The 24,776-nt window shown below is 42.4% G+C and overlaps 1 protein-coding gene across 3 annotated transcripts in view; it reads right to left on the reverse strand.

Moving 5' to 3' along the window:
* Positions 1-24,776, reverse strand: part of col12a1 (collagen type XII alpha 1 chain) — a 235,328-nt gene that overhangs the window by 180,441 nt on the left and 30,111 nt on the right. For 2 of the 3 annotated variants that reach the window (XM_033026046.1, XM_033026047.1), the window contains exons 6-11: positions 22,818-23,081; positions 22,187-22,351; positions 20,045-20,218; positions 18,033-18,323; positions 14,683-15,285; positions 13,422-13,694 (exon numbers count right to left, since the gene is read on the reverse strand). The exons of the other annotated variant lie outside the window; for it this stretch is intronic. In XM_033026046.1, coding sequence (XP_032881937.1) covers positions 13,422-13,694; positions 14,683-15,285; positions 18,033-18,323; positions 20,045-20,218; positions 22,187-22,351; positions 22,818-23,081 — 1,770 coding nt within the window. The remainder of the gene's footprint in view (positions 1-13,421; positions 13,695-14,682; positions 15,286-18,032; positions 18,324-20,044; positions 20,219-22,186; positions 22,352-22,817; positions 23,082-24,776) is intronic. 3 annotated transcript variants of the gene reach the window in all.

Below are 24,776 nucleotides of genomic sequence, written 5' to 3' on the forward strand. Positions count from 1 at the left end.
GAGTTCAGTATTAAAAATGATTAGGGAATTTTGCAGAACAGGAGGAGGTTGTTCGAACGTCTGGGATAATTTTTTTGGATTCATATCCAGCCCTGATCAAGCAATTATGTTGGGTCTTGAGGCTTCAACTATTGTCTTAGGACATTACATTATACTCCTGTGCATCTTGCAAGCTAATTCACTAAAGCTGGCAATATGTTTGAATAATATCATGCCTGATGACTTTTCCCTCATGATCTAAAAAGTATCCCAGAGCTATAGTTTGTCAAGAAATGCATTGAACTGCTGTGCTCTCAAGTGATGGTGCACATTACAGTACTCAATCACTGACTGTTCCATGATTTATGGATGATAATCTACTGATACATTTGGCAAATATATTTTGCAGACCCCCATGATACTTAAAGCTGGAGCCAAGCTAATGTTACTTGTGCAAGAGCCAGCAGAAAATGAGTACTTTAACATATTTCTCTTTAAAAAAAAAGTCTCTATTGTGATATTTTTCTCTCTCAGAAAATGGGTTGCAAGAATTAGTTGTTAACTAGCTAGGTTCAGGTTTGCAATGAAGCTTGAAATATTTGTATAAGTGACAATCTATCTCTTTCTACAAAATGAAAAGTGCTTTCAGATGATATTAGCAATGGCTCCATGTTAAGGTGTAGGAAGGAACTGCAGATGCTGGTTTACACCAAAGAGAGACACAAAATGCTGGAATAACTCAGCGGGTCAGGCAGCAACTCTGGAGAAAAGGAATAGGTGACGTTTCGCATCGAGAACCTTCTTCAGACTCTCACACTCAGTCTCATTCCAGTTTTAGGTGGAAGGGAATTCATCTAACATGCTCTTCCAAAATCAGGGTTGTGGAATGGATAAAACATTAGGAAGAAAAGAGAACTCAAGAAATTTGCAGTAGCACCAGCTTGGGGATAGCTAATATCCAAATTATCCTTAGAAATCTAATTTAATTTTAGTTTTAGTTTAGTTTTGTTTAGTTAGCCCTTTGGCCCACCGTGTCTGCGCCGACCAAATTATCCTAGTTTTGCATCCTACACTCAAGAGCAATTTACAGAAGCCAATTAACCTACAAACCTCCATGCCGTTGGAATGTGGGAGGAAACTGGAGCACCTGGAGGAGACGCACGCGGTCACAGGGAGAACGTACAAACTCCATGGAGACAGCACCTATATTTAGGATCTAACCCAGGTCTCTGGCACTGTAAGACAGTAACTCTACTACTGCACCACCATGACAACCAATTACCCTTTCAGGCAAAAAAAAAACTGAAGAAGAATCCCGACACAAAACATCACATCCATTTTCTCCAGAGATGCTGCCTGACCCACTAAGTTATTCCAGCATTTTGTGACTACCCTTTCAGGAACTCCATCCCAGTTTATCGTAACATACTGGCATGGCTGCCTTCATCAATCAGGGTATTGAGTACAGGGTAGACAAAAATGCTGGAGAAACTCAGCGGGTGAGGTAGCATCTATGGAGTGAAGGAAATAGGCAACGTTTCGGGTCGAAACCCTTCTTCAGACAGTCTGAAGTGCATTTACATTCGCTTTCAAACTAACCTATTTTACTGTCATACTATTATAACAAATTCTAGGTCCATGATGACTCATAAACAAGATCACAAATCACATTTTGAATTCTCAAACATAATGTGATTGTGAATAATTGCAGAGTTGCCAAGTTTCACCGAGCATTTCCGTATTGTGATGGCTGAAAATCAGTATTTTGTTGGGGAAATCGATATTTCTCACATAAATGCAATAGAACATACCACTGGATTTTTGAAAATCAGTATTTTGCATGCAACCTCATGTATTCTCAAATATCAGTATGGAATACAGAAAATCAGTACTACTAAATTGTGAATTCATTTTTGAAATGTGAATTTATAATTCTTGATTTTGATTCAATAGCATAAAAAATATATAATAACATCCTTATATAATGCCCCTTGCGAGCTGCCACCCCCCCCCCCCCCCCCCCCAGGCGAGCTGCCGTCCCACTCCTCTCCCCTCCTCTCCCTCCGCTCTATACCCACCTTCCTCCCCCCTCCTATCTCTCCGTACCCCCTCCTCTCTATCCCTCCCTATCCCCTCCTCGCTCCCCTCCCATACGCCCCCCCCTCTCCCCCTCTAGACGTGCCTGTGAGTTGGGGGCTATGCGTCAGTGGATAGGGTAGGTATGGCTAAAAGGAGCAAATGAATAATATTATTATAACTAGACTAAGTGGGACCCGGGAGGTCCCCCAACGCAATATTCCACCTCTCTGCCAATTCCAATATTGGTGGCCAGTGGTGGGGGGGGGGGGAGGGGGGGGGGGGGGGGGTTCTGGAGCGCTAGTATGGGCTGGCAGTTGACTCATGGCCATTCCTTGAAATTCCATTTCAAGCAGGGTGCAAGGCCACCAAATTCAAGTGCAGTTTCATACCATTTCAAGCAGGGTGCAAGGCCACTAAAGACAGCAAGTCATGACCTCCCCCTCCTCCATCTTGCAGAGATTGAGCTATGCCCACACTTCTGGGTTTTATAGTCCCCCCCCCCCCCCCCACCACCACCAGAAGGGGCGTGGCCTTCATGGCATGATTGATAGGAGAGAGAATCTCAACATTTTTTAAACACTAATAACTCTTTTATTTTTAATCGATGGGAAAGAATCCTCAGCACCTGGTGAGCGGAGGGGGACTATGAGTAAGATGGCCAAAAATCACAGCTGTACATGGTAGCGTTTTTTCTAAAATCAATATAAAGCATAAACAGGAAGTGGTCAAGATTAGACTTTTAATAAAATAGAAGGCATGGCAACTTTAATTAGGCAAGGCAACTTTAATTAGGCAACCCAGCTTTAGCATTTCCAAACCAAATGTAGCACAGCTTTAGCATTTCCAAACCAAAGGCAACACAACTTTAGCATTTCCAAACTATATTTTCAAACCACATTAAGGGCACTGACAGGTCAGTAAAACCACTCACAGTTTAGTCGACAGGTGTTCAGTGTTATTCACAGCTCAGACTGAGAGACATGAGCCCCTCGCTCCCCCATCGTGCAGAGACTGACTGAGGCACTCAACACTTCCGGGTTTTGTGTGTGTGTGTGTGTGTGTGTGTGTGTGTGTGTGTGTGTGTGTGTGTGTGTGTGTGTGTGTGTGTGTGTGTGTGTGTGTGTGTGTGTGTGTGTGTGTGTGTGTGGAAAGTGGTTAGTGTGTGTGTGATGCCACAGGCGACCCCCCACCCCTCCCGCAACCGCGCGTTGAGGAGATGGGACCCAACAGGTCCCACCGTCTTCCTTACAACTATAAAACTCTGATCTTCGGTGTGTGTGTGTGTGTGTGTGTGTGTGTGTGTGTGTGTGTGTGTGTGTGTGTGTGTGTGTGTGTGTGTGTGTGTGTGTGTGTGTGTGTGTGTGTGTATTTGTTTGTGTGTGATCACATCTACTCGAAAAAATGACACGTTTACGGGAAAATCTTTACATATTCCTGTATAGTTCTATCCCATGGGGTTCAAAATTGTCTTATCTGAAAAATTCATGCTTTATTTCTCGAGTTATTTATGAAAATGTTCACAAATCTGAAATGTCTTTGAAAATAGAAACCAAGCGGCTCTGGCTGATGACGTCACAATGGCTCTGCATGCTGTGGCCTCTGCGTGCTGCGTCTGCGCTGCAAGTGACGTCCCCCCACGAGTTGCCCCCCCGCGAACTGCCATCAGGCTAGCTGCTGACCCCCCGCGAGCTGCCCCTTGAGTCATGAGCTGCCCCCCGGGCTACGAGCTGCCACCCCCCCCAGGAGCTGCCGCCCCGCTCCCCCTTCCTCTCTCTCCCCCCCTTCCTCTCTCTCCCCCCTCCTCTCTCTCTCTCTCTCACCTCATCTCTTCCCCCCCACTCCACCACTCTCACATTCCTGCCTCTCTCTCTCACATTCCCCTCTCTCTCCCTTCCATGCAGTGATGCAGGGCCCGTGGCTGGGGGGGTGAGGCGTGAGCCTGGTGAGGGGGGTTGGGGGCAGGCGAGGGGCCTGGCACGGAGGGTGGGGGAGAGGAGGCGAGGGGCCTGGCAGGGGGGGGGGGGGGGGGAGGCATGGGCCCAGCCGGAGTGCCCCTTGGTGTCAGGGTCATGGCCGCTGCCAGGACTGGGTTCAGATTCAATGGTTCTCGCTCCCGCCCGGCGACGGGAGAACGGTCTCCCTGGACCCGCTCCCTGGACGCCAGGCGAGGCTCCAACACCGCGGATGGAGGCGATGAACCGGGCGGGATGACACTGCAGCCCTGAGCCTGGTGAAGCGGGCACCATTTTTTTCCCAAATCATCCCACGGGCCTGTTTGACACCCCCGATAAAAAACAAACAGTCTATCCCTCCCGCAACGCAATATTCCCCTTACCCAAACTACGCACGGCTCGTCGAGGCGATGCAGTGAAAATGGTGGTAATCTGATCCCGCCCGGGCCTACTGCGCACGTGCGGAGAAACTGTGTCATTTTGTGTCGCTTCTGCGTCACCGGCCTCCCCCATCTGTGCAGGCGCAGATGGTCACAAATATTTTTTTCCCCCAAATCTTCCCGCATGCCGGAACCAAAATTTCCTTCAAAGTGGAAACACTGATTGCGCTCCAATTATTTTTTTCTCTGATTTTATTTTTACTCTGGGGGAAAAAAAGGGGGGGGGGGGGTGGGACCACACCCAACGCACCCCCCCCCCCCCTTCCCCTTCCCCTTCGGATGGCCATGTGTATTATTACATATTTCCATCCTGGGAACAATGTTCTGACTATCTACCCTATCTGTGCCTCTCATAGTTTTATATAGTTCTATCACATCTCCCCTCAGTCTATTGTGTTCCAGCAAATACAATCCAAGTCTGTCCAACCATTTCTTGTAGCCTAATATCTCTTAATCCTGGCAACCTTCTTTGCACTCTATCTAAAGACTCTACATGCCTCTTCCTGTAATGGAGTGACAAGAACTACATACAATACTCCAAATGCGGCACAACCAAAGTCCTATAAAGCTGCATCATGAGTTCAGACAAGGACTTTTTTCCAGGAGGCAGAGAGGTGACCTTAAAGAGGTTAACACAATCATGAGGAGCATAAATAAGGAGAATAGGCACAGTCTTTTCCTCAGGATAGGGGAATCTAAAACTCGAGGGCATAGGGTTAAGTTGAAATGAAAATAATTTAGGACCGGAGGATAAACTTTTTCAGACAGATGGTGATACATGGAACAAGCTACCAAAGGGCGCAATTATCACATTTAAAAGACAGTTGGACGGAAACATGCAAAGATTTTGAAAGATATGGGCCTTCTATATTCACTGTTTTCTCCTTTTAATAAAAAGCTACATTGTTTCTTTATTTTATCATAATTTCCTTTGATCTTAGACATCTTTCTTCAATCGCCTCTTTCTGCAGCCAGGAGAACAATCGCACGTTTTCCAGACATTTTTACACATAATTAAGAACCTGCTATCATTCCAGTAAATCAACTCCACACTCTCTCCAAGTTCCTTTATCGTAAAGTGCACTTTACAACAACTAACTAAGCTTCCAGTGAACATGTTTTGTGGATTTGGGTGAAGCCCCATGGTCACAGGAAAAACATGCAAACTCTATGCAGATAACACCGGAGGTCAGAATTGAATCTGGGTTACTGGAGCTGAGGGGCAACCACCACCCTTTGTTTTTTTGTCAATCCCTGCGGTTACATTGACTCAATGAATGTTCATAACTAAGCAAGATGTTTGGAGAACAAATGTCATAGAGTCATCCATTCCATATGTACACTGATATTTAATTTGTGATGAACTTAATGAAGCAGGTTCACACTTCATATAATTTTGTCCAGGAGGACATAGAATACAACATCAGCCATAAAGTGTTTCTGCTTAAACCAAGCACCGACATGATTCCTACACATTAAAAATTGAGATTTAGCACCTTATGGAATAACTCTTGATCTGCTACAGATGTGAGCTGAAAACTAAAATTGGATCCTGGCCAGACAACTGCAGCAGTGGTACAAGAGATAATTTTTCAACTTGAATTAAGTTCCTTGTCAACCGCATTTTTCTTTTACCTGCCCTACTTAAATTATTGTCTTCCATGTTTCAGTGAAGAATTTGGCTGAACTGCTCCCAGATTTCTGAGAAGATTTTTTTGTTGTTAATATCCCCTATACCAGCCTCCTTTTAGTTCTGTTTTGCCTCAACTGCTACTGAAAGTCTCATGCCAACATCACATCTAGATTTAATTATCCCACGCACTTCTGGATGGCCTTATTTCTGCATTCCTTGAACATCAAATGGTCTTAAAATCTGATGCCAGCTTTCTACCCCACACCAATTCCAGCTCATCCACTGCCCTGCTCAACATTATCTCATAATACGCCATTACCTTCAGTCTAAAATTCTCACCTGTCTGTCACTCTGTGGTTGCCCACTTCCCCATCTCTTTAACCACCAGTGAATGCACATTGGGAGAAGATAAATAAAATATGTGAACAGTAATTAAATGTTTAGTAAAACAACTGAACGCAATTCAGGACTATTCTCTCATTGAATCTAGTAAAATTAACTGTAGTCAATAAAATGTTGACTTCAATAAGGCCAAATGGAAGAATTGTACAAGACATTCGTGAGGGCACACTTGCAGTATTGTGTTCAGTTTTGGTTACCATGCCATAAAAAAAATACTAAGCTAGAAAGAGTGCAAAGAAGATTTATGAGAATATTGCCAGTACTCGACATCTTGAGCGGTAGCCAGAGTTTGGTCAGGCTGGGACTTCATGTCCTGGAGCGCAGGAGGCTGTATAAAATCATGAAGGAAATAAATAGGGTGAATGTACATAGTCTTTTCCCCCAGGGTAAGGGAGTCAAGAACTAGAGGGCATAGATTTAAGGTGGAAAGGAAAGATTAAATAGGTAGCTGTGGGGCAACTTTTTCAAACAGAGAGTGGAAGATATATGGAATGAGTTGCCAGATGAAGTAGTTGAAGAAGGTATAATATCAACATTTAAAGGTCATTTCCTCAGATACATGGATAGTAAATTAGAGGAATATGGGGCAAACATACAAAATGGAACTAGCTTAGATATGGCATCTTGGCATATGGATGAGTTGGGGCAAAGGCCCTGTTTCTATGCTGTATAACTCTATATTACACATAAAGAACAATCTAGGTACTTACGACAATCTCGCAACATTTACAGTCAGTCCTTTCCCAATTCAAGACTATAGATTTTTACTGATGTCAGCTTCATAACTCAACACTGTAGATCTAATTTTCCGGGGTAATCTCCTCATCACTAAATTGTTACACCAAAGTCTGACATAACTCTGAAATTAAATATGAAAGATAAGTCACAGGATCCAGGGCGCGCAGAGGTATGTGAGGTTAGGTGAAATTAGTTCTGTTCAAATCAGCACAATTGGGTTGAATGTGGAAGACATTAAAACGGTTGAATCCAATTCCATAAATTTGTGTTATTTTGGGATGAAGCAAGTGGGAGATTGTGATAAATTGATGGAGGTATAGCTTTATCATCATTTTGTGCTTTGAGTGAATTTAGTTCCAGTGCCAGTGATCCTATTGGCATCAGCTTTACCATTTGTAAATGCTCACCTTGGAGCATTGCCACTTCGTTTTGCTTTCCTTATCTTGGTAGATGCATATTGCATGGAAGAAGGTCTCCAGTTATGATCCATATTTGTTCATGACTTGCACCATTACTTTTAAATAAATAGGCATGTGCTTTTTTGAAGTCTCTGTAATGTTGACATAAAATTGTAGAGTGGACATAAAATTGTGTTTTATAACACTCTCTTCAATATAACTGCACAGTTGACCTGCAGTTGTTCCTTAAATTAAACACGGTGTTCTGCTTTGCTGGCATAATTTGCATCAATTCTTCTTTCCTCAGCATCTCTCAAACTCACCACATTTGCAAACTTCATCCAGAAAAGATTCATGTATCTTGGGCATAAGACAGAATCCAGGAAATGTGTTATTGTAATTGTATGGGTCAACACTATTTACCCCAGCTGCCAAGAGATGATTACAGTGGACCCAGGAGACCTGACATAGGGAGTTCACCAATTTTCCCCTGGATGCCTGGTTTAATTTGGTGCCAAAGTCAGCAGTTATATAAAACAACAACAGAGATAGTAACAATGGATCTTTTCAGCTATATTCATTCAGTCCATGAGCACTAGGTTGTCGATAAAATATACAGGCAAACTAAGGTCCTTTTTAATCTTATTTAACCTTGTGCAAAACTCTCTCTTCTTAGCTCTCTTCCGAACATTATAATTGCTCTTGACATCCTGCAGCGGCAATAGGAACAAAGTGGCTTCCTAATGTTGGTCAATTTTCAGTGGGGATCAACTGGAAAATGTGCATGTGTATGTGTGTGTATGTGCTGCTGTAGACTGTGAGCTGTGTGCATTGCAATGTCTGGACACTGTGTATACTGTATGTTGTGTACATTTTCTTACATGTACAGGTGTGTGCAGTGACAGGCATAAATGCACTGGGAACTGTGTACATTTATAATCAAGGTATATAAGGGTAGTACTGCCCATCGCAGTAGTATATCCAAGACGCAAACTTACTGATGAAGCATCATCGCACACAAACATATGAGAGTTTTAAGTTCTGCAGCCTGCGGTCATAACAAAACACCTCACAAGGAATAAAAGAAGAAAATCTGAATGAACAATCGTGCAAACTTGGGCATAACGCAGTAAATACAGCTGAACATTGTTTGAGGTTCCTCACAAGAGGAAATACATCCTGATGCACTTTATGGTGGTGGAAGAAGGAAACGAATCGTAGATTGAGCCAGGAGTGAAAAGAGGGATTTTGAAATGTTTCGAGAAGGGAGAAGATTGATAAATCAATAGCATCATGTAGAGAGCTGCAAATGCGAATGATATTAGCAAACCCACTGATATTAGTAGAATCAAAGAACTGCAGATATTGATGCACCCACTAATATTGGTGCAGATGGAGTAAACATAGAGATGGGGCAGCTTCAATGCAGTAGAGTGTATCTACAAGCAGAAGCAAGTCCTGCCACCTTTAGAAGGCTCATCTTTTGAAGAGTATTTTAAAATAATGCCTCAGGAAACTTGCATGCTTTCTTAATAAGCTTAATGTTTCCAGCGAGGGACAACTGCCTCTGAATTACCAAGCCCCACTCCCCAATGGATGTAGAGCTTAAAGTTACTGATGAATTGGGAGGGATGAGACACTGTGGAATCATCATAGATTCGTAGAGTCATGCAGCATGGAAACAGACCTTTCATCCCAAATGGCCAAGATGCTCCCACCTGCCTGCCTCTGCCCAATTTCTCTCTAAACCTTTTCTGTCCAAGTGTCTTTTAAATGCTGTTATAATACAACTGATGAATAATCTAAAGTACCTGTGGTTTGACAATACCACGCCACAACCACCATCCATCAGAAACCCTGCTGATTTGCTACATACCATTCTCCTTCCATTTCATCTATCCCCAATGGCAAAACACAGTGCAAAATTACTTTTACTTTAATGAATCTGCTGTGTATTAGGCAATATCCTAAAAAATACATGTTTGTGATGCAAACAAACCACCACTCCTACACTTCAACCCAGACGGGTTGTGGGGAGGTTGTTTGGCTGAGTCTGTATAACTGAGTGCACTGCAAGGACAAGCTAACTGACAGAAATAGTCTGTATCTTTCAGGTTGCAATTATATATCATGGAATAAAAAGTTGCAATGAGTCATTGATAAGATGCCAGTACAAGAGTTGTTTCTGGATTATCCATTGTGGCCCTAGGATTGTCACAGATTTGCACATGCATATGTGCGCGCGCACACACACACTGTCTCTCTCCCTCTCTCATAAGCAGTCATAAAATAACTCAAACATACACTCAGGTGCACAGGCATGCACTCTAATAAGCAAAATGCATTGACATTTACCTCACATACATAGCCACAGACATTCTATTCTATTGACAATTGATATGGTTTCCTTCCAAGGACTCATCTGGACTGAATCTGTGATTGTTCACACTAAATTTAATTTAGGCTCTTGTCCAGGGATGAGCATTTTCTCTAAAGCACAAAATCAAAATATCTGTTAATCCTCCACCCATTATTTGTTTGGAAAAATGTGTTCACTTCCATTACCCACACTTTTTCACACAGACAGCATTGACTCCACTCGCTAAGATTCTGTGAGCTTTCAGTCCTAGATACTGAATTTGTAATTAAGCAGGGGAACAACACTGCAGCCATCCCACTTTACATCCACTCTCACAAGCTTATATTGCCATACATACGAACAGGCATATGTATAAACACATAAAAGATGGACATGAACACATAAATGGTCGTACTTTTATACATGCTATCACAAGTACATACACAAAGAGGTGGACACAAAGAGTAATTGACTTATACAGCAAGGAAACAGGCCCTTCAGTCCAACTCATAACGACAAAGATATCCTGATGATGAAGAAAATGACCTCAAGACCAAGCCATTGGACCTGACAAAATAGAGTTCCCGTCTTCATGTATAAGACGTTGATGAGATCTCATTTAGAATATTGTGTTCAGTTCTGGACACCATGGTATAGGAAAGATATTGTCAAGCTTGAAAGGGTTCAGAAAAGAGTTATGAGGATGTTGCCAGGACTCGAGGGTGTGAGCTATAGGGAGAGGTTGAGTAGGCTGGGTCTCTATTCCATGGAGCGCAGGAGGATGAGGGGGGGATCTTATAAAGGTATACAAAATCATGAGAGGAATAGATCGGGTAGATGCACAGAGTCCTTTGCCCAGAGTAGGGGAATCGAGGACTGGAGGACATATGTTCAAGGTGAAGGGGGAAAGATATAATAGGAATCTGCGGGGTAACTTATCACACAAAGGGTGATAGGTGTATGGAACTAACTGCCAGAGGAGGTAGTTGAGGCTTGGACTATCCCATCATTTAAGAAACAATTAGACAGGTACATGGATAGGCAGGTTTGGAGGGATATGGACCAAGCGCAGGCAAGTGGGACTTAGTGTAGCTGGGACATTGTTGGCCGGTGTGGGCGAGTTGGGCTGAAGGGCCTGTGTCCACACTGTATCACTCTATGCCTCTAAGTGCCCGAATGAGTGATCTGCTGAAACTCACTGCTGACAATTGGTTCTGTGGTCTACAGCTACAAGAGAAGCCAGAAAGCAATCAACATATCAAAGGTCTGATCCCAGCATGCATACCAATTGATGAGAGTGGCCAACCTCATGACCTGACCTTGAGGCAGAACAAAAGGCCCAACCTTTGGGACCGCTCCAAGATGTAACCCATCCCTTGGACTCCACCGAATGCTCCCACCTACCTCATGGAACAGCCAACTCACTCACAGAATACCAAGCCTGAACAGAAACAGCCACATATCTAGAAAACATAGGAAACGTGCTGGTCTGGTCGTGCTGTTCCTGGCAACGATCCAAGCTATTGAAAGAAAGCTGGATAAACTTAAAGTGTGTATAAAGGAACTGCAGATGCTGGTTTATACTGCAGATAGACACAAAGTGGAGGTGTAACTCAGCAGTTTGTTTAAGAAGGAACTACAGATGCTGGAAAGTCGAAGGAAGACAAAAATGCTGGAGAAACTCAGCGGGTTCGCTATAACCAACCTGATCTCCCGGTGGCTCAGCACTTCAACTCCCCCTCCCATTCCAAATCCAACCTTTCTGTCCTGGGCCTCCTCCATGGTCAGAGTGAGGACCACCGGAAATTGGAGGAGCAGCACCTCATATTTCGCTTGGGTAGTTTGTACCCCAGCAGTATGAACATTGACTTCTCTAATTTCAGGTAGTCCTTACTGTCTCCTCCCCTTCTCAGCTCTCCCTCTAGCCCTCTGGCTCCTCCTCTTCCTTTCTTCTTCCTGCCCCCCCCCCCCTCCCCCTCCCCCCACATCAGTCTGAAGAAGAATATTGGCCCGAAACATTGCCTATTTCCTTCGCTCCATAGATGCTGCCTCACCCGCTGAGTTTCTTTTTTTTTTTTCTTTTTTCTTTATTTTTTTTTTTAAATTAGAAGTACAGTAAATTACAGTAATACATATCACATATATCTCATTACATTTGTTGTACCACTTCATTTTTCGAGCTTTAAAAAAGGTAGAAATAAAAGAAGTAAGGAAAGTGAGCAAGAGTCGTGAAGGTGCAGGAAAGTGTTGGGAAAAGAAAGCCCCTTACAAAAGAAGTTAGAGAAGGAAGTAAAGAAAGGAAATAGACCCTAGAAAGGAAAGAAAAAAAAGGAGAAACAATCGCTCTATTATAACACAAAACTCCGCAAAAAAGGATATACCAGCCGTGTTTTTTTACCCCACGTTACCAGATCCTGGTACCATTTATTTTTTAAATTACTATTGCACCTTATGCTTGTAATAGTTCCATAAATGCAGACCACGTCTTTTGGAAGTGGTCTGCTTTGCCTGCTAGGAGGAGTCTCATCTCTTCCAGGTGTAGTGTTTCGAACATGTTTGAAATCCACATTTTTATTGTTGGTATTGGAGCGTATTTTCCAGAATTTGAGTATAAGCTTTTTTCCCATTATTAGCCCATAATTAAGTAAGTTCTTTTGAAACACGTTTAGTTCGGGGTTACCTTCCGATATTCCAAAAATGATCCATTCTGCTTTTGGTACAAGTTTTATTTTAATTAATTTTGTGAAGATTTCAAATATTTTGTTCCAGAATTTTTGGATTTTTATACAAAAAACAAAAGAGTGCGCTATGGTAGCTTCTTGAGACTGACATTTATCACAAATGGGTGAGACATTGGGGAAAAGTTTATTTATTTTGGTTTTTGAATAATATAGTCTATGTAATGTTTTGAATTGAATTAGAGCACGTCGTACGTTGATCGAGCATTTATGCACATATAAACCCGCTGAGTTTCTCCAGCATTTTTGTCTACCTCTGTGTAACTCAGCAGGTCAGGCAGCATCTCTGGAGAAAAAGGATGAGACCCAGTCTGAAGAAGGGTCCTGATGCTACCTGACCTGCTGAGTTACTCCAGCACATTGTGTCTATCTTCTGGATAGACTTAAAGCTAGACTCAACTATCTTAGGGATAGATCCTGCTGTTGTGCTCTGATCCACAGAGAGAATGCAGCATGGGGGGGGGGGGGGGGGCTACAGTCAGTCTGAAGAAGAGTCCCAACCCGAAACTTCACCTATCCATTTTCTCCAGAGATGCTGCCTGGCCCACTGAGAACATTTTATTAAATGGTTATACTCAGGATGAAGGCGTCACTGTCATTGTTGAAATTTATTGAAGTGCCATGAGCCAAGTTGGTGTCACGATCAGTTAGATTACTATAAATTCAGTAAGTTAATCACTGTACACTCACAGTGATACAATACCTTCAAGGGTGGTGTCTTTTCCATCCACTGGTGAACTTGGACCTTCCGCGTACTCTGCGACCACATCGACTAGGTAGGTGGTCTCTGGCAGTAGGTCGGTCAGGACTCTGGTTGTTTGGTCTGCGGGAATCCGAATGGACACTGGATAACCACCCGCTTCCACGTTATAACTCAGTAGATATGACTGCACATCTGGGCTAGCTGCTGTCCAGCTCACTCGGAAACTACGGGAAGTCACTTCAGATGTCCTCAGGTCCGAAGCTGGAGTTAGACCTATGATTAATGGACATCAATTAGCAACAAGACCTTTGAGCTAAACAGTCAAATTTAGACAATTAAATCCCCAATCAGGATGTAGTTTCAGTGATGAGAAAACAGCCACTCGCTCACTGCATGAATCTGCAACCTACATGCACTTTAACTCCTATAAAATAATATGTCAATAACATTAAATCACCAATGATGCTGTTACAATTCCTACTGTAACATGATGAAGTAATTTAATCTATGGGATTTATAAAAGAAGTTCAATTTTGATTAATGAAAGAAAAATCATTTATGTAAAATTAGAATATGGGAAGCATATTCACTGTTTTTGAAAATTGATTATTATTTCTGATGGGCAATACAAAATGAAAGTGATTGAGAAACCTGACAGATACGCTATCCTGATGTAGCAATGAGCAATATTTAAAAAAAATTGTCTTAAAAAATGTCCCTGCTGTGCCAATGGGAGCTCCCACTATCTCCTTTAAGTTTGGATTATCAACAAGGACATCAAGAGTGTTAAGGACACTATATTTACCTGGATGATGGCAGCACAAATAACTCTCATGAAGCACGGCACCATCTAGGACAAAGCAGCCTTTTTTGTGTGATCCCTGACCACAACCCTAAGCAGTCAACCCCACTCCCACCAGAAAGCAGTTGCTGCAGCATGCACTTCACTCAAATGCATTAACATTTTTACTAAACAGTGCTGCAAGACGCATTATCAAGTTCCCAATAAAGTTAGTTTGCACGTGAATTTAAAAAGCCATGGACAGTGGGTGGTCACTTGGTTTGAGTGCTGTTAATTACCCCCATCCATTCATCGGATTTCAAGCAGGCCAGACATTTAATGATTTATGTGTAGTTAATATATTATTTTGCCTTGTTGCCTGATATCTACCCCCAATTTGGAGTTTCCTATTACTGTTTATAATTGGATGTACAGCTGAGTAAATCACAAGTTGAAAGTTCCTATCCTTGGCTCACTCACTCCGCGCTCTGATGGCTTTAGTTTCCTCCTCGATCCTGAGACACAGTGTCTGGGTGAGCTTTGTTGATACCCGCTGGAAAGAATCAAAGTCGTCCACTTGGTACACGTGGGTGTTTTCAGGCGGAGAGGCGATGGCCACAAGTTCGCTGAACACTGCATCCTTGACTCCCACAGCAAAGATCTCCACACCGGCATCTCGCAGCTTCATGGCGGGTAGTTGGAAGGTGTCAGAAGACTTGCCATCCGTGATCAACACCATCACACGTGGCACATTGCTCCTTGCTCCCTTACTCTGGACGAAGACCTTCTCTCTCACATAGGTCATGGCCTTGCCTGTGTTGGTGGAGCCACCCCTGTAGGGGAAAGTGCGGATAGCCCGGACCACATCCCGGAGTGTTGAGTGTTTATTGAGAGTGAACTCTGTGAATGAATTCCGGCTGTACTGAACCAGACCAATCTGGATACGGTCACGACCAACGTTGAATGTCTTGACTAAGGTTTCGAGGAAATCTCTCACCTTGGCAAAGTTGCTCAAACCAATGCTGTAGGAGCCATCGACCAATAGGACAACATCAGCTTGCGTGTTGTCAGCCAGGGTACATTCTGCGGGAGTCAAAAGAGATGAAATCCACAATCATTTTATAATATGAACAGTGTTATTGACTTGGTAAGTGAGTAGCATGCAATAAGAAAATGCATGGATCATTTAGCCTACCTGGTTGACTCTAGCATTTATTGCTCCCCTCTCAATACTTTACACCTCAGTCTATCAACATTAACTTCCCCTTTGCCATCAATCTGTATATCCACCTTCCTTTTAATCCAGTGTGCCAATACTGGTCCTAGCAGATTAAAAGTTCTCATTATTCCCTGAATAAGATATTTGCTGATTCCTGGGATGTCAGGACTTTATGAAGAAAGACTGGATAGACTTGAATTGTACTCGCTAGAATTTAGGAGATTGAGGGGGGATCTTGTAGAAACTTACAAAATTCTTAAGGGATTGGACAGGCTAGATGCAGGAAGATTGTTCCCAATGTTGTGGAAGTCCAAGACAAGGGGTCACAGCTTAAGGATAGAAGGGAAATCCTTTAGAACCGAGATGAGAAAAACATTTTTCACGCAGAGAGTGGTGAATCTCTGGAACTCTCTGAATCTCACAGAAGGTAGTTGAGGCCAGTTCATTGGCTATATTTAAGATGGAGTTAGATGTGGTCCTTGTGGCTAGAGGGATCAGGGGGTATGGAGAGAAAGCGGGTACGGGATACTGAGTTGGATGATCAGCCATGATCATTTTGAATGGCGGTGCAGGCTGGAAGGGCCGAATAGCCTACTCCTGCACCTATTTTCTGTGTTTCTATGTTTATATTTTCTATAAAACTGGCCCCCAGTTTTGGTCTGCTTCACAAGTGATAACCTTCCTACATTTATCTTTCAATAATCACTCCTCTTCAGGACAATTATGAACATCAGAAGACATTTGAACAGATATGTGGAGAGGAAGAGTTTAGAGGAATGAGAATAACCCAGAATACCAACATTGCAATAGTCAAGTTGGACTGAATGCCTGCTTCCATGTTGTATAGCTCTATGACTGTTTAATTTGTGTGGGATAATACGAATGTATGTGACTCTTTTGATTCTCTTTGATCATTAGGAGATCAATTGCAGAACTCTCTCAAGGTCAGTTAGAAATATCATTCCAATTGTTTCAAACCAGATATTGACCAATCTACTGTAGATGAGCTAGCGCAACATTTTCTGCTTAACATTTCCATACATTTTAGAGTGGATCAGTATTGGACATAAGAAATTGTAGCAGGAATTACTATTGGCCTTCTTGTGCCCGATCCACCATCAATTCATCGTCATGGCAGATCATGTACTTCAGTGCTATATTCCTACATATCCCTTGCTTCCCTTAATTTCTGAAATTCATCCGTCTGAAACACATCCATCTTGAACACACTCAGTGTCTGAGCCTCCACAGCTTCTGGTTTGGAGAGCTCGAAAGGTTCACCACCATCTGATTAAAAATGTGTTCCTCCCTTCTAAATGGCCTTTTCCATTTCTGAAACTGTGGCACTGGTCCCAGACTCTTAAGTCAGGGAAACAAGCTCCGTGCATCCAGCGTGTTAAACTCTTAAAGAATTTTGTAGTGTTGATGATATCTCCCCTCTTTTTTTGAAACTATAGACAGTGTCATTCCAGTCTTCTCATACTCTCGACATACGACAAACCTTCCATCCCTAGAAACAGACTGGGGAATCTTCATTTCACTCCCTCTGTGACATAGAAACATAGAAACATAGAAACATTAGGTGCAGGAGTAGGCCATTCGGCCCTTCGAGCCTGCACCGCCATTCAATATGATCATGGCTGATCATCCAACTCAGTATCCCGTACCTGCCTTCTATCCATACCCTCTGATCCCTTTAGCCACAAGGGCTACATCTAACTCCCTCTTAAATATAGCCAATGAACTGGCCTCAACTACCTTCTGTGGCAGAGAGTTCCAGAGATTCACCACTCTCTGTGTGAAAAAAGTTTTTCTCATCTCGGTTTTAAAGGATTTCCCCCTTATCCTTAAGCTGTGACCCCTTGTCCTGGACTTCCCCAACATCGGGAACAATCTTCCTGCATCTAGCCTGTCCAACCCCTTAAGAAGTTTGTAAGTTTCTATAAGATCCCCTCTCAATCTCCTAAATTCTAGAGAGTATAAATCAAGTCTATCCAGTCTTTCTTCATAAGACAGTCCTGACATCCCTGGAATCAGTCTGGTGAACCTTCTCTGCACTCCCTCTATGGCAATAATGTCCTTCCTCAGATTTGGAGACCAAAACTGTACGCAATACTCCAGGTGTGGTCTCACCAAGACCCTGTACAACTGCAGTAGAACCTCCCTGCTCCTATACTCAAATCCTTTTGCTATGAAAGCTAACATACCATTCGCTTTCTTCACTGCCTGCTGCACCTGCATGCCTACTTTCAATGACTGGTGTACCATGACACCCAGGTCTCGCTGCATCTCCCCTTTTCCTAATCGGCCACCATGACAATCACAGGTGATGCTGCTAGAGCGCCTTATAGAAAATTGTGTTAAAAAAAATTGTGTCAATGTGGAAAAATAATGTTTGGAGCAAAAGAGTCTCGGACGCACAATAAAAAAGTTATTTGTCCCTCCTGACTTTCAAAACGACACCATGACACTCTTCAAATGTTGCCAGTCATTGGATCGTTTTGTTCTGTATTTGTGCACTGCTTGTGTCATTTTGAAAATTACACAACCTGCTCGAATGTGTGCATCATTCGCACATATTGAAACCTGCACAGCATGGATACCAACTTACCAACTGTAACCTCATAAGGATGTGTCTTGTCCATGAGTGTTATTGGATCACTGGATGCCAGCTCTCTCATGGCATACAAGTTAATCTGGTACTCAGTGTCTGGATTGAGGTCTTTGGCAATCACAGTCCTGGTGTTGGCATCAACATTGAGGATTTGCTCTTTGTTGCCCGCTGCCATGGGAATCAGATGAATTCTGTAGCCGGTGATCCGTCCAGGTGATGAATCCCAAATGATCCTCATGTAATTGGATGCAGTCTCCAAGACCTGCATGTTGGAAGGAGGTTCAACTACTGCAGTTTGGGGAACAAGAAAAGGCTTTGATTGGCCTTTATCATCAAATCATTTTTGATAACATTATTTATCTATTACATCAATTTGAAGAATTGTCAGTCTGAAGAAGGGTCTCAAGGTGAAATGGCACGATTCCAGTTCAGCCAGTGATGCTGCCTGACTTGCTGAGTTACTCCAACACTTAATTTCCTTTTGTGGACATCAATGTCATTTACCACAACTTGTCCAGCACATTGTTAATAATGTTGTACATGAAGCTCCTGAAATCCTCTTTGGAAAATCCTATCAAAATAAAACTTTCTATTTTCTTTCCATTATATTTATTCAACCTTCCCTTAAACTAAACTTCAGCTTGCTCACATCAGCTATGACCTTTGAAAGGGTTATCGAAATGGGTATCCCATCAACTCCTTGTCCTTTCTAATCACTTTTCAGTGGGCAAATGTAGACATCTTGCATTGATCTTGGCTTGGGTTGCCTGTGATTATAGTACTCATGGCATTAAGGTACCACGTGCTGTGCAGAGTACTGAAATTAATGAGACTCCTGCCGGCTGGAGGAGGGCATCCGGATCATGACCTTTTGGAATGCTGCAAAATCATGGAATGTGGGAAACTGGCATGAACTGACAAAAGATCTCAGAACTGAAACATTACCTCCTTCCATAGATGGGGCATAATTGTTAAGTGCTCCCAGTATTTGCTATTTTTATTTCAGGAAGTGTGGTGACCAGAGTTGGACATTCAAACCACTGGGCTTCAAATGATTAAGAATTAAAAGTGGGTTATATAAATTGGTATTGGTTTAGTTTATTATTGTGCAATGAAAGGTTTTGTTAGTGTGTTTTCCAATCAAATTATACCATACATGAGAACACTGAAGCTATACACAACTACTTCTAGTGAAGGAGAAAAATATAGTGCAGAATATAGTGTTACAGTGTTATGAAAAGGGTGCACGGGCTGCAATGAGATAGTTTAGAGGATCATGACTTTAGAGAGGACTGTTCAGAAGTCTGTTAACAATGGGGAAGAAGCTGTCCTGAAGCAGGTGACACATGCTTTCAAACTTTTGCATTTCTGCCCAACACGAGAGGGGAGAAGAGGATATAATGGCCAAACCCCCTTGATTGTCTACAGACCTTCTACCATGGAGCTATTGGTATAATTGCTAAAGTAACATGATTCACCATCATTTTAAGTCATTCAATAAATTTATAGAATTCATAGTAAATTTACAGGACAAGAACACTCGGCAGTCGTTCCCCAATCTCTGAGTAAAGCAATCTATTCAACGGTTTTCCAGTATCACTTCAACATGTTTCCCTTATTTTCCCATCCAGTTACTTGTTGAAATCCTTGAATGAATCTGTATCCACCACCTTTACAGGCAGTGAGTTCCAGATCATCACCTTTTTCTGTGTATTCTAAGTTACCTCACGTCCAGCCTTGATCTTAGACCATAATTTTAAACCAATGGGTCCCACTCCTTGAACCCTCTTCAAAGGGAACATGTTTTCAGAACCCTCCCATGAACTTGTACACTGCTATCAAATTTCCTCTCTGCCTTCTCCCATTGAACAACCCATCAGCACCCAACTAGCTCTCGACCAAGGAAATTCTCAGTAAAACAACTACCAAAGAATCGGCAGGGGTCAATTAATAGTGCGCGAGAAGATGTAGATGAGAAGAACAACCAGGATCCTGGTAACAATTCTTACCTTCTTCACCACTCACAATTTCATCAAGTTGTTCCTCAACACCAGAGCATACCAGGCTAATTATCTCACTCTGCACATTTTCAATCTGGTCAAAATCTGCCACTTTGAACACATGCTTCTTGAAAGGAGCGGAGCCAATTAACTGCAATTCATCCAACTCTGCTCCCTTTATACCTAAGAAAAGAAAATCAAACTACATTCAAATTGATTAAAAAAGAAACTTATTTCTTTATTTTCAAAAATTGTGAAATTTATAGGTCAGAAACCATAATTAGATGAGGTAGATGTGCTGTTATTAATTCTTGAAGTATACAAATCAGCTTATTTTCTGGTTTCATGGTCAAATTATTTTAAAACAAACAGATTTATTGGTTTATTATTATCATGTTTTCCAAGATACGGTTAAACTTTGTTTTGTATGTAATCCTGCATATCATACACACACGAGTACAACGGGTTGTGCGAAGAAAGTTAAACAGTGTTTAATATAGTGCAACATCAATAGAGAGCGCAGTTAAAAAAGCTGGATGGGTCATTTGGAGATCAATAAATAATTCCTAGCATATCCGTGATCTGTTTAGCAGTTTGATAATAGTGGGTTAAAAAGCTGTTCTTCAATCTGGTAAATTATGCTTTCAAGCATGCCTCAAGCACGGGCCCCATATATGAGGAAGGATGTGCTGGTTCTGGAGTGGGTCCAGAGGAGGCTTATAAGAATGATTTCAGGAATGAGTGGCTTAGCATATGATGAGCGCTTGACAGCACTTGGCCTCTATTCGCTGGAATTTATTAACAGCATTAAGTGCACATAGAGTAAAGTTGGGGGGAGGGGGGGGAGTTAAGTGATGTACTTGGATGCATTCAGAAATCTGCAACTTTTTATGGTTTTAGGCAGAAGATACCTTATCAAAGTTAGACACAATAAGTTGGAGTAACTCAACAGCACGTCTGGAGAAAATAGGTGACTTTTCAGGTTGAGATCCTTTTACAGTCTGAAGAAGGGTCTTGAACCGAAATGTCACCTATTCCTTTTCACCAGAGATTCTGCCCGAACCGTTGAGTTATTCCAGCTTTTTGCGTCCATCTTCGGTGTAAACCAGCATCTGCAATTCCTTCCCACACAGTTACCATACCAAACTGTGTTGCATACAGATAGAATGCTTTCTATGGTACATCTGCAGAAATTGGTCAGAGTCATTGGGGATATGCCAAATGTCTTTAGCCTTCAGAGGAACCAAAAAGAAGGTAATTTATGAAAGGTCATAAGACACTGTCAGACTTGTGTAAAGAGGAATGATAGGCAGATTGCTGTGGTATCACCACAGGATACATAAAAATGTTTATTAGCTGTTGAAATGTAGACAATGGTGTAACATATGGCAGCATAGCAGTCAATTTGTAAACAGTGTTAATGTGAAATAAAGGGAGTTTAGCATTCTGCTGTATTGTGCTTCTGGGAAAGAACAAGTTAGCATTGAAAATAGCAGAAAACCAAAGTATGAAGATTTTTTTGCCTGGAACTGGAATAAACAGGATAATACCATGAGGACAATGTTCCCTACAGCAGAGAGGGAGATGTTTGAGACTGCAGATGAAAAGAAGATTTCAAAGAAGGGAAATATCATTAATCTATATTCTGACCAGATGTGCAAGAGAAAGGCATGCCAAAGGTTCTCCCCAGATGTTGAAGTATATAAATCTTACATAGATTTGGATTTTATAGGTTGCTGCCAATGAAAGCAACAGCCCTGGATGTATAAGTTTGGATGTGGGATTGATATATATTTTGGTTTGTTTATTTTGGCCAGCAGTGAGATGTACATTGTAGAATTTTTTCCACGGGACACTGAGTCTATCTTGGTTTGAGTCTGTGGAGGAAATAGGCTCTTCAGACTAGATGGGTCATTTTTACCCTTCCATAAACAATGAAGGTTCTGTTTTATTCCTTCAGAGGGTGTTGGCATCGTTTCCGAAGACTGCATTTATTTCCCGAGCCCAATTGTCCTTGAGATTACCGTCTTGAGCTACTGAAGCTGCTCCCACTCTACTAATTAGGGATTTCCAAGGTTTAGACAATGTAGGAAGAATGATAAGCATGTGCATTTTTTGTTAAATAAGAAAGAATAGATGAAAATAACCTACCCAAAACAAATACTTCAACACCGCTGCTGCGAAGGGCTTCAGCACTTTCTGTCACTGGGTCCTGTGATTTCCCATCAGTGATGATTACTGCTATCTTAGGATAGGATTTCCTTGCTCCAGCACCTTCAATGAATGTGTTCTTTACCAGATAATCCATGGCTTCACCTTCAGAAACAAAAGAAACCAATTTCAATTCCACCAATTGAAGCAATTGAAGCAAAGACAAAACCACTGGTTAATCACTCTGACTGTTAAGACATTAACATCTTCCTGACATTTCCTTCATTATATATATTAAACCCATGAGCCCTGTGATTTGATCCCAGTCCATGACACATTCCTTCTTAAGCATTTTTCTGAATATCAATATGAACCCCACATTTAGATTCTAGTTTCTAACCCACTTCAGGCATCTATTACATTCTCAAAGTGCTTCTGTAACTTCCCCTTGAACATACCCTGTCTGTGGCACCGAACGCACAGTATTACGGCATCAGTAGCCTGCATCCAAAATCCATTTAATGTTGAGGACTACCAACTAGAGACAACTTTATAGATTGCATTCTTTTCAAATCTCAGTGTAAAATGCAAATGAACTGTTTGGAAACAAAACAGGAAAGATATTCTGTACCAGTCATAGTATTTCCCCCTTTGTAGGGGAGATTGGTAATTGCACTGAGCAGGTCCTCCTTCCGGCTGAATTGGTTCAGGTAGAATTCTGTTCTTGTGTCTGAACTGTACTGGACAATTCCAACTCTCGTTTTGTCATCTCCGATCTCAAATGCAGATACAAGGGAGTAGATGAATTCCCTGATCTTTCTGAAATTTGCTCTTCCCACGCTCCACGATCCATCAACCAGAAATACCAGGTCGGCCACAGCCATGGCTGAACATTCTGAAGAGACAAACCATGGCAAGGTTTATTAACAGGGAGAATTAATGTGGATTAACAACCACCCACAGCGCACCAAATGCACACAGTAGATACATAGGGGATGTAACACTGTAGCTGGCAACGTAATTGGCCATTGTAAGTTACCCCCAGTGGGTAGATGAGTGGTAGAATATGGACGGCATAGATGTGATTGTGAGAACATACTAAAATTATAGTCTATAACGAAGGCAATTAGGTGCTTGATGGAGCAGGTCCTGATGCAAGCCATTCCTTTCCCTCTACCAATGCTGTTTAACTTGCTACGGTTCTCCAGAAGATTGTTTGTTGCAGCAGATTCTAGCATCTGCAATCCAAACAGATCCTTTGTGGTTTGTCTGGACTCAATAGACCGAAAGACCCGTTTCCCTGCTTTATGACCATGAAGCCAAAATGCAAGGGGGACTGGAAGACACAATGGAGATTTGCCCAAAGGACCAAGGCCGAGGGAAATAATTTGTATGGGGTTGAACAGTAGGAATGTTCGGATGATTGTTCCTTGTGGGTCACATTCTCAGAATAAGGGGTTAAGAAGCCAGAGATCCACGGCTGTGAAGCTCGGCAAACATTAACATTACCGGTCGGTTTTCCTTGGTTCTGAAAACTACTGTTTACGTTTTTTTTCCCAATGAGCCAATGAAATTCACCGGTCTGCACCGACTATAACCTACGAGAACCTTCGACCTCCTGGCAACCCATTAGGACCTATGGCACGGGAATTCTCGCTATTCTCCATGTTGAAAATTTTGCGGCGACCATAAGGAGGCCGCGACGAGTTCTAATTCATAACGGAGGTGAGAAGAAATGTCTTCACCCAGATGATGGTGAATCTTTGGAATACACTAACCAAGAGCTTCTCAAGCTCAGTCACTGAATATGCTTAAGAACATCAATAGACAATAGGTGCAGAAGTAGGCCATTCGGCCCTTCGAGCCAGCACCGCCATGCAATGTGATCATCCCCAATCAATACCCTGTTCCTGCCTTCTCCCCATATCCCCCGATTCCGCCATCTTTAAAAGCCCTATCTAGCTTCCTCTTGAAAGTATCCAGAGAACCGTCCTCCACCGCCCTCTGAGAAAGAGAATTCCACACTCACAACTCTCTATGTAAAAAAGTGTTTCCTCATCTCCGTTCTAAATGGCCTCCCCCTTATTCTTAAACTGTGGCCCCTGGTTCTGGACTCCTCCAACACCGGGAACATGTTTTCTGCCTCTAGAATGTCCAAACCTTAATAATCTTATATGCTTCAATAAGATATCCTCTCATCCTTCTAAATTCCAGAGTATACAAGCCCAGCCGCTCCATTCTCTCAGCATATGACAGTCCTGCCATCCTAGGAATTAACCTTGTAATCCTATGCTGCACTCCCTCAATAGCAAGAATGTCCTTCCTCAAATTAGGGGACCAAAACAGCACACAATACTCCAGGTGTGGTCTCACTAGGGCCCTGTACAACTGCAGAAGGACCTCTTTGCTCCTATACAACTCCTCTTGTTATGAAGGCCAACATGCCATTCGCTTTCTTCACTGCCTGCTGTACCTGCATGCTTACTTTCATTGACTGATGAACAAGGGCCCCCAGATCCTGTTGTACTTCCCCTTTTCCCATTTAGATAATAATCTGCCTTCCTGTTTTTGCTAACTAAGTAGATAACCA

This window comes from Amblyraja radiata, chromosome 8 (genome assembly GCF_010909765.2).
Source record: "Amblyraja radiata isolate CabotCenter1 chromosome 8, sAmbRad1.1.pri, whole genome shotgun sequence".
Taxonomy (NCBI): Eukaryota; Metazoa; Chordata; class Chondrichthyes; order Rajiformes; family Rajidae; genus Amblyraja; species Amblyraja radiata.